The sequence below is a fragment of the Siniperca chuatsi genome, linkage group LG6, assembly GCF_020085105.1.
Source record: "Siniperca chuatsi isolate FFG_IHB_CAS linkage group LG6, ASM2008510v1, whole genome shotgun sequence".
In the NCBI taxonomy this organism is placed as follows: domain Eukaryota; kingdom Metazoa; phylum Chordata; class Actinopteri; order Centrarchiformes; family Sinipercidae; genus Siniperca; species Siniperca chuatsi.
In genome coordinates this window covers 2,164,808-2,180,453 of record NC_058047.1, presented here as the reverse complement: position 1 = coordinate 2,180,453, position 15,646 = coordinate 2,164,808, and the positions used below count along the sequence as shown (strand labels likewise).

The window sequence follows — 15,646 nt, the reverse complement described above, 5'->3', positions numbered from 1 at the left end:
AAACACAGGCAACATTTTGAGGTGGTATTACATCAGTTCAGTGCTCGATTGCAAGTAAGACAACATCGAGAGCAGAAGGAAAGGCGGGAGGGGAAGAAGGAATGTAGTACAGTCAAAAAGACAAAATACAATGACTCAAGGAGGGACATTTGATTTGCAGCTGGTAATACCATGAAACACATACAGGAACATTTAAAATATTTAAAAAGGTTTCTCCAAGTGTTGACAGGTCTTAAATCAGAGGTTAAATTCAGGAAGTTCATGCCTAAACTACAGCCGGGTATCACTCAAAATGTTTCAATAGCAGTGCCATTACTATACCAGTGTTACAGTGCTAATCCTCAAACTATGCCTTTTTCAATACCTTACTTACAATCCTGAGCATACACAAGCTTTTTTCAGACCTTTTCACATTTAATCAAATATTGTGTTAATAGAACAAAATTATAATTTCAAACAGGCAACATCTGATCTAAGAAGACTACAAGGACAATTTCAACAGCTTTACATTTTTTTCTGTTACTGCTACAATCATAAATTCAAAAAGAAATGAGGTTAAACGCCCAACCTAAGCTCAAGGAAACTGCCTCTTGCAAAGAAGAAAGAAGAGAAAGACCATGCAGGAATAAAAAGTCAACAGAAAAAAGACAAGAATACAATGACTGATGCAAAAAGCAGGAAGATGCATTTTAATATCCAAATAAGTTAAACAAAGAAAGGCTGCATTTCAGAGCGATTTTAGTCAATATTTGACAAAGTTAAGAAGAGCCTGCGCTGGATTTGCCTTTTTAATGTGGTGAGTTTGATCTGAATACAACACAGCAAACTTTCGGAGCTGAAGTAAACAATAAGGAATAGGAAGAAGGTCTGTTCACACAGCTGCAATAAATGCCAGTCGGGCCACTGCAGGAACATTGTCTGAGAGCGGTTATTGTGTGTAGAGGACTGCATTGCTTTACTGCTCCCATTTAACCATGTCAGAGAATACATGTGACCAGTAAAACAGGTGGGTCAGGACCATAGACAAATACAAGACTGAAAACGTCCCAGGAGGACAGGAGGAACGGCTCCATCAGCCAATCAGCTGGTAGGAACCTGTGAAAGGCCCTACGAAGGGAAGATGAGACGTTTTTAACAAGCAACTGCAACTTACTTCAGGAGATATTAAGATTAAGATTTGTGGAGCTCCCAGAGTTTGTTTTTACACGGTTTTACACAGTTCAAATTACTCCGCTTGTTCTCAGTAAAATAAAAAAACATAACCATAAGAGTCATTTTCCAAGACAACACATAATTTGAAAGCGATTTCACTACAAGAAAACAAGTCCACGGTTTCCCAGGATGTATGAATCCAGGCCAGGACACTGTGACCAAACATTTGGGAGAGATGCAAAAATGGCAGTTATGATAAAAGAAATTTTAGGGCAAAACATTTCTTCTATTTCTTTCGTCATTTTCTGATGTATTAAAAAAATAAGAACGCTATTTTGAAATTTATCGTTGTTTGTAAATTTTTTAATGAGTTGTTTAATGTCAACAATTGTAAATGTATTCTTTATTTATTTTTTTTTTTTTTAAATCAAAAAACTGTGAAACGCCTGCAGACTGTACAGGACTCAGCTGCTCGGCTGTAAACCAGGACCGAGAGGTGCGACCCCATCACACCTGGTTCAGCCTCTTTACATCGGCTCCCTGTTTGTTTCAGGATCGATTTTAAGATCTTGTTGATTACTTTTAAGGCTCTTCATGGCTCCAGACTATATTTTAGACCTTGTAATCCCTTATGAACCTTCATGTAGTCTGAGATCTTCGGGCAGGGGTCTCCTGTCTGTTCCTGAGTCCAGGATGGAAACTAAGGGGGACAGAGCTTTGGCCATCAGGGCCCCGAGGATCTGGAACAACCTGCCCGAAGACATCAGGCTGTCTGAGTCAGAGTCTTCGTTTAAGTCTCGTCTCAAAACACATTTTTATCTGAAAGCAGATCCTGATTTTACCTGAACTGGCTGTTTATTTTATTGATTTTGTGTATTTTATTTCTTTATATTTCATCATTCACTGTGGTGTTTTATTTCTCTTGTTGTGAAGCACTTTGTACTTTTGATAAGTGCTCTATAAATAAAGTTTTATTATTATTATTATTATAAACAAAAACAACACATTTTTTGAATACATTTAGCCAGGCCAACTGAAAAAATACTGGGGAAAAACAATAGATTTTTGTCATTTTTTGAATAAATCTGTTGAGGCCAAAGTAATTTAAAAAAAGAAAGAAATTTATCATTTTTTATACATTTTTTAATTGAATTATTTATTTTTTTTTTTTTGACATTTATGCATTTATCTAGCAAGAGCATGGATGGATTTCTATCCCTGTTACAGATGATGCATACCTGTCCTGTACAGGTCATTTCTATCAGACTGGTGGAAACAGGTTACATGTAACGTTTCTTAAACTGTTGGGAAACTTAAGGGTCCCTGGACAGAAACAGCTGACAGATTCTTTGATTGCAGAGGATGTTTGTTTTGATGTGTGTTTGGGTTCGATCCCTGGCAACATATTAAAACACACGCTCTCGCGTTAGGAAATGACAATGACATCATTCATTTCCCCTTGCTGTAACAGTAAGCGGCTAAAACCTGCTGTCCATGTTGACGCTGGAAGAGAAGCTGAAGAGCTGCTGTTTGAATCTATACACAAGCCAGTGCTCCTACACGAGGAACTGCGTGTGTTACATGTGTTAGACTAGTCAGACGTGAGGGTGGGTCTGTCTTCAGGTCAGGATATGGTAAAAATATAACTGCAATTAAAAGTCAAGTTAAACAGCAGATGTTTATACGGGTTCTGTTTACAAGGAAGTGACTCGCTGTTTCTTTCTATTATGAAACATGCAGAAGGGAAGCTAGTGCCTGGTCTACAATACCTGCAACATTAAATAGATTTTTTTTCAAAACCAATATCCTGTTTAGTGCCAAAACAATTAAATCAATGGACATAAAATCTATCAGCAAAGTCATGAGCAAAAATGCCAATCATTCTCTGGTGCCTGCTACTAAAATGTGAGCATTTGCTGCTTTTCTATCATTGGTTGGACAAAGCAAGACATCTGTGGACGTCTCCACGGACTGTTTAATCCAAAACATAATCAATAGATTAAATCGATAATGAAAATAATTGTTAGCTGTAGCCTTAATCCTGTTGTTACATGATTTACAAAACTCAGTTGGACGAGTGAAATCCAAGCAGGCAGCCCCTGGAAGCATTACAGCGCCATAACAGGGACGTGATTTATTCCCCAGCAAGTGTAAGCAATAGGAAGATAAGTCGCGCTGGATGAAAACACTCTGTCTGGTCCTCCATTTCATACTGTTTCACACAAAAACACATAAAACGGCAGCAGCTCAAAAACATCTGTCTGACTTCCCATGATACCATAAAGCACACTCCCTCAAACTCAACACCTCCCTCCCCTGACTCAAACCTCGCTAAAAAACATTTAAATTGTCCCGTTAAGTTGATCTTAAGACAAAGTGCTGATGCTAGGAAAAAGGTTATAAAACATGACAGTTGCGGCCAAGTCTTACTACATTTTACCTCATTATTCACATGATATCCCAAATGGCAGGGTGGTGTCGTAATATTGCATGCGGAGTCAGTCATATCAAACGTCTGGAGATTGAGGAACATGACTTCATGCAGAAATGTGAAATTATGAGCTACAGCGATGACTTCATCTTTGGATGCAGTTCTTATTATTAAAAGAGGACCATGTCTGTGTTTATTGCAAACGAAGACTAATAAAATCTAAATCTTTACAATTAAATAGAAATTAAGAGTTCCTATAAAACATATTGTTGGCCTATTAATGCTGGTCATCTGCTGTAGCGTTTGAGATTCCTGAATAGTGTTTCATACAAGCAGCCATTGATTTCGACTCCTTTCAGTCCAGCATGCAGCTATTTTATTTTCCTGACAGTTGCAGGTTCATGGCTAACGTTGTATATACTCGAAGCAGAGTGATATATTTGCATGTTGGGTTTTTTTGCATCATAACAGTAAACCTAATTTGTGCCTTATCAGTGGTGTCATACCGCAGACAGCTGCAAAATGCCTGTATATCGGTCTACGATCAGTATGTTCCAGTAGCTTCCCTCTTGATGATAATTCAAATGTTACTGTGTTAGGGATAATCTGTCTCAAAATGGTTGCCTTCATGTCATCATTTTCAGAGCTACTGTACTTGATGCACAGTGTTCGAATAAATCTGCTTGTAAACAGTCAGTCGAGTTAAAGTTAGTTAAAGTTCACGTGCATTTTTTGCAAAGCCACAGAACTATGAAATTAACGAACGAGCTATCCCGGATTCACACAGCCGAGTGCAGAAAACACTACAGAGAGGGGTGGGCGCATAGAAGTGTTGCTATTGCGATACCTGTGTCGCTTAAAACTTTTAATTTCAATTATATTTAAATTTGTATTCATTTTCATAAGCAAAGACCTGATACCAGGGTAGGCTCCCTCCTTCCTCCACTAACTGCCAAATCACTTCAAAGGCATCATTGTTGCACACCTCAAAGCAGAGATTAGCTGTCATAGTGCACTTTAGACCTTCTCCAGTGCTTTACATTTGTTTCCCCTAGCAACCCAACAGATGCACACACACACACACACCCATTCATACACCTGGCCACAGTACCCAGCGCTCGGTGTCCGCAATGACTGAGCAAAAATCATATCTTAATTTGGTCACTTCTGATGCCAGCTGTGAGATTTCTGCTCACTGCAGCGTTTAACGCCACAAATGCGGAGCTGCAGCAACAGAGGAAAGCGGAGGGAGAATCCCCAGTACCACCCAAACATATTTTACTGACCAGTGTCCTTCAGAAAGGCACACAGTCTCCAGGCAGGCTGCATGTACGCTCTATGTGAGGATGAGCTGCTGCAACTGCCCATCAGCTGCAGCCATGAAAGTAGTGTAAGTAGCTTTTTGATATTTCACTGCTGACGAAAAACACTGCCTCAGTAGTTTTCTTTAAATTGTTGCATACAATTTTGCACACAAAGTGCCCAGTGTATAACACTTATTCATCCCCATAAATAAGCAGCCTGTAATGCAATTAACACTAAATTATACCGACGTGTGACTGGGTGTATTCAGGCTGTTCTTACTAACAATGCCCTGGAAAACAGCCTGCATTGCAGTATTACAATGAACACGGGATTTGTTACGAGTATGGTCCTTTCAGCAGATGAGCAGGCTGTGCCAAATAACAAAGCTGATCATGTTGATTTGAAGCTCAAATCTACATGAATTTATGTAATTTTAAATTAGGTTTTGCATGTACCATACAGTTCATACTCTCTGGGGTTTGTTTGTGGCCCTGTGCGTGGCCTGACAGGCTCATCGTGGCTCAAGGACACTTCAATCTTACAACACAGTGCCTGCATGACTTTAGTAACTCACCGCATCTTTCTCTTCTCCCCCGCTCTGATGCTGCTCCATGTTACAGAGTTTCCTCTTGTTTTTATTTTCTGTCCTCTTCATCTTTCACTTAACTGTTAAAAAAAAAAAAAAAAAAAAACACTTGCTTGTTGACAGCCTCTAATGTTGTGGCTGAACCCCTCTCGGTAACTTCAGTTAGCTGGCTAGCAACGTGTCAGTTCGGCTGGTGTCGACTTCAGTGACACCTCACTGCCAAAATGAAATTCATCGCTTGTTGATGCTTGTTTTTTTTTTTTGAGAGTCCACTCAAGAGTTTGTTCCAGCCAGCCATGCCTGGTCAGTTGCCAGTCCTGCGGCTAGCTAATTTAGAGCCTAGCAACACTTTTCGTGCCGACTCCACATCTGGAAAACCCGTTGTGACAAGCTGTCAATCAACCTTGCAGCACTAGCAGCCACTAGTTTCTCCTTGAAGACGCTTAAAAAAAGGTTCACAAGGACAGTCTGTTATTTGCAGGGTAAAAAATGATCCATGCTGGGCTGTTTTCTTGGTGTAACAGTTCATCCAACCCAACTTGTTAGTCAGTTAGTAGCGGCTGCTGCTAGCTACCTAAGCTAGCTCCCTGCTGCGTGACTAGCTGAGCGGCTAGCCAGGCTACCTGCTAACGTTTACCTGCCCAGAAACACCGTAACACCCATGACAGTTCTGTCTCCGCTCTTAACGGACGGATTCCAGTTTATTCCCGCCTGTTTCCGTCTCGGTGATTTATCCGACAGCGAATGTCTTCTTCAAATGTTCTCCCATCCTCAGATAAAGGCAAGGCTCTGTGTGTGTGTGTGTGTGTGTGTGTAGACACCGGGTCGAGGTCTGTGTTAAACTGCAACCGCGGCGCGGAACGGTACGGCTTAGCCTGTTTCCTGACTGACACAGACACTGCGGTGTCAAGCTGCCAGGAACTAGAATACAACATCCGGTTGAATTTTCCTTTTTGCCAAAATAAAAGCATCGTTTCTTCAAACAAACAATTTGGAAACTAACTGGAAAAAAACCCTTGCGTATTTCTTTGTCCCTCCCAGGGCGGTATATCACTGATGCCTTTTTGTGAGGGAAAGATTTCCATCTACTGAGTGAAAGAGGGTAGCATAGTTTGGAGGATTTTCACAATGAGATATGTGTATGAAATGTGATTTGAATGTCGAAGATGCCTTGAGATATATGCAACTTAAAAGTTGTATAGCTGCTGTGTATGGTACCCACAAAAAGCAAAATATGGCTGAAGGGTTTTTTTCCCTAAAAAAACATAAATAATAACAATATCACTGGTGCCTTAGTGTGTAAACAGTAGTTTAATATAATGGACGAACTTAGAGGCTTGCGATCTGACTTGTCATGGTGTAGAAGATGTAATAAAATAAATCAGAATCAGAAATACTTTATTGATCCCCGAGGGAAACTCTTTCGTTACAGCTGCTCACTGTCACGTCAGTGCACACAGGGATAGAAGAAGTACTAAGCAAATCAAAATATAATACACTATAATACAGGTATCAGAATCAGAAATACTTTATTGATCCCTCAACTCTTTGTTACAGCTCACGATAAATTAAGTACAAAGTATAAAAGCTAAAACAAGTGTAAGTACCTGAAACATTTCATGTATACAGTACATTTTATAAATATATATTGACATCCAGGTATTTGGTCTACAATGTGGTGATATTTTACTTTGTCTGCATCCCTGAGCCTTCATTTCCAAGTGTCACACGTTTTATTTTGAAAGCACGCTAATCCTCTTCCTTTCTCTGGTTTCAGTTTCACCTGCTCACACAGCTCAAGTAGCTCAAGTGATCATTTCTTTATGTAAAATTCCACGCAAACTCATCACAGGCAAGGAATATGTAAAAAAATAAAATAAAAGTAACTTAGATCAATTTTCTTTTAGATTGAATACCTGCCTGCGTGTGTCTTTGTGTGTGTGTGTGTGTGTGTGAGAGAGAGAAGGTGTCATTAGTTTTAGTGGAGTCTGCTGCCACCTGGCGAAAGACAATAAAACATGCCTTGAATATGTGTTTTTACCTTAACGTGACTGTTTTTTTTATTTCATAACTATCCTAATTTTTTTAATTAAAGGAAATAAGTAAAATCCTAAAGTTATTATGACGGTGAAACAATACAAGAAGCCTGATAATAATGATGTATTTCTGAGAAATGAATGTATCCCCAGACATATGTGTATTTATATACAGCATAGAATATTTAGTGATAAGACTACCATATATTTTCAAATCTAAGTTACATTTCACTCTTTGGGCCCATATATTTTACTATAGGCTGTATGCTGCACTATATTTAAATAATTTCTTCACTGTGACACTTTGTTTTTAAAATTAGTTATTTATTCCTTGTATGTAAAACGCTTTGAAACTGCCTCAGTGTATGATTTGTGCTATATAAATTCATTTGTGTTGTCTTGCTTTTTTTTTTTTTGTATATATAACTAATATAAATAATTCAGCATTATTTGTAACCCGACGTGTTGCTTTTTGCTTGTGGGACTGTATTTGACTTTAATCCAGAGAAACAAAACAAACAACAACAAAAAAGAGTGTAATTTAGTTAATCCAAGAAAGATGACAAACAAGGCAGATGTTGTTTTGTCCCCCTTTTATTAAAAAGGTTATTTTCTTTGACCCCAAAACATTTTTAATAAAGTGAACATGCATACAAATACAGCTGGTCTTTGTCGAACAGCAACAAAAAAAAACTTGCATTCAACACTCCCTTTAATATGTACACACATGAGATGTGGTTCCTAAAACCACACGGACACTAAGAAAGACACTAAGTTTGACCTTTGACCTGTGGGGAATTACGCATACAAATATTCAAAATTGATCATTTTACACCTGATTTGACAACATACAAGTTGTTCACTTTGGTTGAGCTTATTGCTTTATAAATATATCATTACAGTGCTCTTTTATGCTGTTACTTTGCCTTTTCCACGTTAAATATAAAACTCTGATTCATATTAAGCCAAAAATGAGTGGGCCATTAAAACCGCCGCATTGATTTGATTGTCAAAAAACTGGACACATTCATCCAAAAGTCAGTTTGTTTAAATCAGTTCAGCGTCAGAGCTAAAACAGATGACATGGCACTATACCCAGGCCTAAAACACCAACAAAAAGCAACCACGAAGGCTATTATTGCACAGTAACCCAAAAATTGCATATTTTCAGTAAAAGTATTAGAGGGCAGTGAAGCCACAGTTCATGCACAAAAAGAAACAGCTAGCGTACTATACAGAGAAATCAAGAAAAACTAAAAAAAAAAAGAAATGAAACGTGGAGAAGCCAGTGTAAAATACCCAATTTCAGAAAAGTTGATTTGCACAGTGAGCGTCACAAATCCTGCAGAAGCTTTGAAGAAAATTTCCTAGAGATGTTCATCCCGTTCTCAAACTTCGTCACGCCCCCCCCCTTCAGAAGCCGAAAACAAAGTTCGTGCCTCCCACCACCACCACACGTAAACTGATGGAAGTAAAATAAATGATTCAGGTCAGCATGATAGCATCAGCAAACTCTTGTTTTTTTTTATTTCCATACTTAAATCATGTTCATTCAACTTAGTTCCACTCCTTATTTTTCCCCTGGTCATCCACCCCCCCCCCTGCAGTGGCTCTATGCCCCCGCCCCCAGGGGGGCCCGGCCCCCCAGTTTGAGAACCACTGATTGATTTTTTTAAAAAGTGATTGTCATCTTCAGGGAAATTCAAACAAACAAAAAAAAGATTCACAAATTTAGCAAAAAAAAAAAAAGAAAAACACCTAAAGGATATATTTAAAAGTGTGGTCCATTTTTCTGATCACAAAAATGAAATGTCATCTCTCTCGCTATTAAACTAATTTCCTTTCATGTGAAACAGATTGTCAGATCGGTCACTGAAGGCATCGCACAAACCGCTGAGCGGCTTGATGAGCGCAGTCTGTAACGTGTGCTGGTTTTTATTTACACAACACAGCAGCTTCAGCAGCTTTCCAACACTGCAGGTTACTGCAGCAAACACTGGGTTGGACCCATTTTTTATTTTTTTTAAACATCTGAAGAGAACTGACTTCATATTTAACAGTAATACTCTGAGTTTGAGGACAATGAGCAAAAATTCTAAAAATTCTTCTAAAATTGGTGTTTTATTTGTGAGTAAATGCACAAGAACATCATCTACCAGCTACTTGACCAAACTGTCTATTGGTAGTTCTATAGTATTTTCCATATGTTTTTAGTAGTTGGCCATTTTTATACCAATTTTTGTACAATTAGGTCAAAACAAAAACGTATCTACTGTACCATCAGAGAGTATGGCTTTGTTTCCACAAGCTGCTCGAACCACATGCAACTACTCTACACACTGACTACAAACATGAGCCTCAACAGAGGCGGAGAGGAAGCACTTTGCAGTTTGTTTTTGGCCTTTTCAAAGCCCCTTTCCTGCTGGCATCAAGTGGATTTTTGTTTCTTGAATCCCTGCTGAAGTATGAGGCTGAACATGGCTTCTGAATGGGAGCTTATGATTTATGAGTTAATGGAGAGTATTTCCTCTGATGTGGTTGCTATAATTGTCAAACTGAGACTGGATATCACATTCGGATTTAGGAAAAACAAGAACAGGGCGATTTCACTGTTTTTCATCTGCTTAGACCACATATGACCAGGTCCAGATTAAAAACTGCTGTGGTTGGACTTATCAAACCACGACTGACTGACTGACTGTTTTAAATCTGGTTTCTTATCTGTTGTTTGATTAGTGAAAATGGGGGCGGGGGGCTGAATCAGAAGCTATGAATCAGAAGCCAACTTCAGCCAAACTCAGACTGGCCTCATATAAATGAGAGAAAACATTTCAGTTGATGGCCTCAACAAAAGCCCTCATAACACCTACACACATTATACCAATATTAAAACAGTTACATACATTCATAAACTATCATCAACCAGCGGAAATCTAACAGCACTAACATTCTTCAACACTCAGAAAGACGCCACTCAACTGAAATGATTCTCCATCCAATAAGAGAGCCAGAACTTCGAGCCTTTTCTGATTGAACAGGAGATGAGGAGGAGGATCTTGGGGCTGGTGCACTACAGGAAGGCTGACTGCAGGGGGCGCTGGCGGTGAGCCGGTCCCAGGACAGCAGCGGAGGAGGAGATGGGGGAAGTCCGGCGCCTCATGACACCCCAACCAGGAGAGAAGGCGAGCTCACAGAAACCTCCTGCGCTTTCACCTGAGACATTCAGAGAGTTATTATTATATTTCTGCATAACTTGTTGAGTGTCAGGCCAGAACAGTTTTTGATAAAACATTCCCTCAGATTAGTAATTAGTATCCTCAAAAAATAAACAAATTCTCTCAAATTTATACTGTTGAGTATTAATGAAGTATGAGCTTAATTCCACTCGTGCTTGTCACCTAGACACTCCCTTCAACATAAACGATCCCTACAAAACACGTTCCACTGATTATTTTGCCACAAAAACTTTATGAAGCTGCGATTGTCATCCAATCTCAAGCTTCTGCAGCACGTCGTGGGTACAGATATATAAAGAAACAGAGCAAAGAAGCTGAACAGAGGGAAGAAGGGTGCCTGGTTAAGAAAGGGGGGGGGGGGGGGCAAATGATGTAACTCTTGGGTTGGTGTACAAATTATTCATTTGAAGGAACTAACGTTTACTGTGCACACAAGTTAGTCATTTTAAGGGAATGATTTGTAACTTAAGAACACAAAAACATTTCTCCCTTCACACCTTTAGACTCAGTGGATTATGGCTTGGAATAAAAACAAGCTGACAGTGAGTAAGCAGACGAGGAAGATCCAAACATTACCGGTGAATAAAATATTAAACTTCACACTGCTGTTTGTGTTAAACAGCACACATTCTCGCCATGCGAAACAAATCATTTCCAGTGCAGAGGTGCTTTGTAGAGTTTTCTCTTGTTAATAAACACATTTCTGTTTACATTCAGTGTTTCTCATGGTCTTCCTCTGTATCTTATTTCACCTTTCTTCATGTTTTATGGCTTGCATGCATCCGCCTCTGTAGTCACCCGTGGGCTTGTATACGTGCGTCTCTGTGAGTGTTGTTAGACACGCATCAAAACATTTCTCCATAGTGTTCAAAAACTTCACGCTGTGCCTTTTAAATCCAACTGAAATCACAAAAGTCATCTCTTTTGCAGACATAAATCATTGTTGAGATCATTTTCAAACGTATTTTTATTATTAAAAGCAAGGAAAAACGAAAAAGGTCTTTATGCATGAGAAACGCTCTCTTACCCTTAAAGGGGCATTAGCGCACAATGTAAAACAGCTTGCTCTGATAACTAGCTCACACGGTCAGACAGTGTTTTGCTGCAGCTGAGTTCATTAGACATCTAGCCTGAAAACTGCCATTAGCTGTGCCCTTTTACTCCAGCTCGTTCAGCGAGACAAGATGCAACACAGGACATGTGTCCGTGTTATTAGATGAAGATGGAGACATCAGCAAAAAGCTAATATGGGTTGTTGTTCAAAGTGGCTCTTTTTGTGTATGAGGCTGCTGTGCGGCAGGCAGTCTGCCTGATAGAACAGTGACAGTTACCGGTGTCTGAACAGAAGTTTGAAATGATTTAACTGGCTACATGCAACAATGTTTTTAATACCAGGGTTTTCATCAAAAAACAAGCAGCTTCATTGTGTTATCCAGGCACTGAAGCGAGCACGGGGAACCATACCTTTACCAGGCCAGGGGTGTGAGGAAGAGGAGGAGGAGGAAAAAGAGGAGGAGGAAGGAGGAATGGAGGAAGAGGCACGGCGAAGGGAGGAAATCCTGAGCTCGTTCTCCTGAGGAGACTCAGCAGGAGTCCGAGGAAAAAGAAACAACAGGAGAGAGGTGAAGGAAGGAAACACTTCTGATCACTTTTCTCTGCTTGTTAAGAAAATCACTTGTGTTCCATCATCTCATCCTTAGTTAGTTAATCACCTGCTAGGATAAAAGGTTGATTATGCTCGGTGAGGAGCGTGCGAGAACTCATGAACTCACCTGTAAGTTTGTCTTGGCTTTCCTCAAGACGTCCTGTGTCCTCGACACTGTAAGCAAACGCACAGAGCACCTGCGAGTCAGCATTCGTTCTTTCATCAGTACAGACAGAGCAGTAAACACAAGACTGACTCGGGCAACACCAGAGCTGCTCTGGGACTGAAAGATGAAGAAAGAGGGAGAGGGCTGGGAAACACAAGAACTGGAAGAAGACGACGCTAGACAGTGAAACAGATACAGATGATGATGAAAGATTATCCCATCTCACGGTAATTCATCTTTTCCATAACTCTGGCTGTCTGACTCTTGGATCAAAGTATTCCAGTTCTGCAGTGACTACGAGATCAAATAAGACAGACAGCTCTGTAACATTAGACGAAGACAAAATGTAAATATCACTGATTTGTCATTACTGGCAGAATTCCAGGATTGTTTTATGTAATAGGATAAAACAGTATGATATATGGTTTTACATGATCTACTAGAGAGACTAGGAACATCAGTGACTCACGCTGGCTGACTATAAAGTGCTCCATGCTATCTTTGGTGCGGTTGGAGCTCTTCACTCTCTCCATGGCGTCCTTTAGAGCCTGTTCTTGCTCTGAGAGCCTCAGACGGAGAGAAGCGACCTCGTCCCTCAGAGACTGATCCTATAAACACACACACACACACACACACATTATCATTTTAGTGTGTATCCACACATCCAGGTACACGCACAAGAGATCAATGGCTACTGTTAACACAAGGCTTTATTTATGTAATCAATCACATATGGGATTAAAACAGCAGCAAAAGCTGCAGTAAATGATCTTTTATTTTGCATAAAATCATTTTAGGAAGTTATTTAGTCTATGATTGAGTCCTATAATCTTATATTCTAAAAGGAAGTGAATACATCTTCAATTGGAGTTCACCTGTCACCACTGCATACCATCAAATTAAAAACATGCTCTGGGAACAAGTGGAATTATCTCACAATTATCTCTCTATTATCGTGTTTTGAAAATATAGTAAGTCTTGATGCCCAAACCATTTTTGGCAGTTTATAAAGGTTTGACATTTGCTGCTGTAGACTGAAGTCTCCAGAGATTCAGCTATTACCTCCTGGAACTAAATATTACTGCCAAAAAATATCAGCCAGTGTTTTATAACATATATGATGTTGAAAAAGTACAACGTCTGTGCTGACTTCACTAACAGGAACAAAGCCACAAAGAAGGATCAAAGAAGGCAGCTCTTGGTTCCTTTACATGTTCCATCAGACTCTTTCTGCTTTCTGCTTTTTCTCTGAAACACCAAGAAGCGTTTGTGCTGACCTCTTTGGATTCCTCGAAGTTTGGCAGAGCTGCTCTCCAGAACATCCGGAGCAGCGAGCCGGCCTCCTCCAGGATCTGTCGCAGGGTTTTACTGTCAGACAGCAGCTTCCTGACAGAACCGGAGTCTGAAGGCTGAGACGCACAAAACACGAGATTTTAATAAAACGTGTAACTAATGATTCATCCATCAGCTATTTTCCCTGTTAATCCATGAATCAGTCACTTAATAATAATGTAAAACTAAGACAAACCAGATATTCTTTGCAGTGAAATATTGATGACAATGTGGGTTATAATAAAATAAATAATATGAATGAATACAGAAAAATAAAAGTGAATCAGTGAAGCAATAAAATCAATTATTTTTGAATCATTTCTTTGCTGTGAAATGTAAATTCATTATTCTTTCTTCACAGTTTAATTGCAGTTCATTATCATTTCAGTAAAGAATCATTTTATTCCAAAGTTTATTTTTATTATAATAGCATTTTCTCATTAAATGTTAAATTTCACACTGTTGTTTTTTGTAAACTGTTGTTGTTACGGGTCCTTGCCCCCTCCACCTTCAGCCAAGCACATGCCCCCAGCCTCTTAGAAGTCTCAATACTAAATGTATTATATTTTATAACGATGTGAAGGATTTGAAAACTACTTTCCAGTCTTATTAAGAGACAGGCTGAAAGCAACACACCGATTTCCACATGGATTGTCTAATTTTTACACAAACAAAAACTTGTGTCTATAATAATAATTTGATGCTATACTGTATATATATATAATTCTACACATTGTGGCTTTAAATAACACAGCAGACTCTAAAAGCTGCTTGGTGGGAATTTCCATCTTTTTACTTATATACATCGCCTATAATTGAATCCAAAACAAGCCATAAACCTCAGTTAGTTAGGATCTCTCACCTGATGAAGGCTGAACTCCTGCGCGGTGCTCAGGGAATAAAGGGTGGCATCCATCCTGCGGAGGAGAGTGCTGCCATCCAGGATCTGCTGCTGCAGAGCCTTGAAGTCATCAATGTGGCCCACCGCATGGCGGCCATGACGGTTGGCGAATGAGCCGTCTGGGGCTTGACCCTGTAGGGTCGAGGCTGCTGGGAAGGAAAAGAAGAGAATTCGGAATAAGGGCCGGAGGTAGACACGTGACTTCTGTGTGCTATGAAGTGCTCTCATGTGACATATGAAGGTAACGGTAGAACAACTGAAATCTGATAAGTTAACAAACATAAAAAAGGTTGTGACAAATATCTGCTTTCATAAGTAAAGATGATGTTTACGCCTGAATGTGAGATTCTCACCTGGATCGGCTGCTCCGGTCTCTTCTGCGTGTTTCTTTGCAGGATGTAGAGGAGAGGAAGGACTGACGAGTCCAGTGTCTCTTACAGGCGGGGAGGGAACATTGTCTGTGGAGGAAGATTTCCATCAGTTATGAACTGCAAAAACCAAAAGAATCAAGAGCCCATATTCCATCTTATTTCAAGATGCTGTTGGGTGTCGGACACACTGACCACTGAAGAGCTGCCTCCTGGATCGAGGCTGTGTGTCAGCCTGTCCGCTCAGCTGCTGCTCCAGCTGAACGTGCAGCTCTCTGGGGTCAAAGGTCGCAGTGCTGTGTCCGAGCTGGCCACCTTCACTGGTCTGACCTGCTTGAAAACACACAAACACAGATAAGTAATACAAATATTAGCCAGTGTATCTAGTGTGTGTGTATGAGTGAGAGAGGAAACTGAGTTATTGACCTATATCATACTATAATTTTGTAATAATGGGCTTTGGGGGCGTTCAAGTACTCTCATACTCT

At 39.8% G+C, this 15,646-nt stretch overlaps 2 protein-coding genes across 20 annotated transcripts in view; both read right to left on the bottom strand.

Moving 5' to 3' along the window:
- Window positions 1-6,388, bottom strand: part of mast2 (microtubule associated serine/threonine kinase 2) — a 190,422-nt gene extending 184,034 nt beyond the window's left edge. For all 10 annotated transcript variants that reach the window (XM_044199303.1, XM_044199304.1, XM_044199306.1 and 7 more), the window contains exon 1: window positions 5,463-6,388. In XM_044199303.1, coding sequence (XP_044055238.1) covers window positions 5,463-5,543 — 81 coding nt within the window. In that variant the 5' untranslated portion in view covers window positions 5,544-6,388. The remainder of the gene's footprint in view (window positions 1-5,462) is intronic.
- A 1,700-nt stretch (window positions 6,389-8,088) lies between these two features.
- Window positions 8,089-15,646, bottom strand: part of LOC122878294 (phosphodiesterase 4D interacting protein) — a 106,042-nt gene continuing 98,484 nt past the window's right edge. For 7 of the 10 annotated variants that reach the window (XM_044200911.1, XM_044200910.1, XM_044200913.1 and 4 more), the window contains 8 exons: window positions 15,354-15,491; window positions 15,144-15,248; window positions 14,752-14,939; window positions 13,835-13,966; window positions 13,027-13,165; window positions 12,519-12,565; window positions 12,211-12,319; window positions 8,089-10,723 (listed from right to left, as the gene is read on the bottom strand). In XM_044200911.1, coding sequence (XP_044056846.1) covers window positions 10,581-10,723; window positions 12,211-12,319; window positions 12,519-12,565; window positions 13,027-13,165; window positions 13,835-13,966; window positions 14,752-14,939; window positions 15,144-15,248; window positions 15,354-15,491 — 1,001 coding nt within the window. In that variant the 3' untranslated portion in view covers window positions 8,089-10,580. The remainder of the gene's footprint in view (window positions 10,724-12,210; window positions 12,320-12,518; window positions 12,566-13,026; window positions 13,166-13,834; window positions 13,967-14,751; window positions 14,940-15,143; window positions 15,249-15,353; window positions 15,492-15,646) is intronic. The other 3 variants (XM_044200905.1, XM_044200904.1, XM_044200907.1) reach the window with 3 other exon arrangements.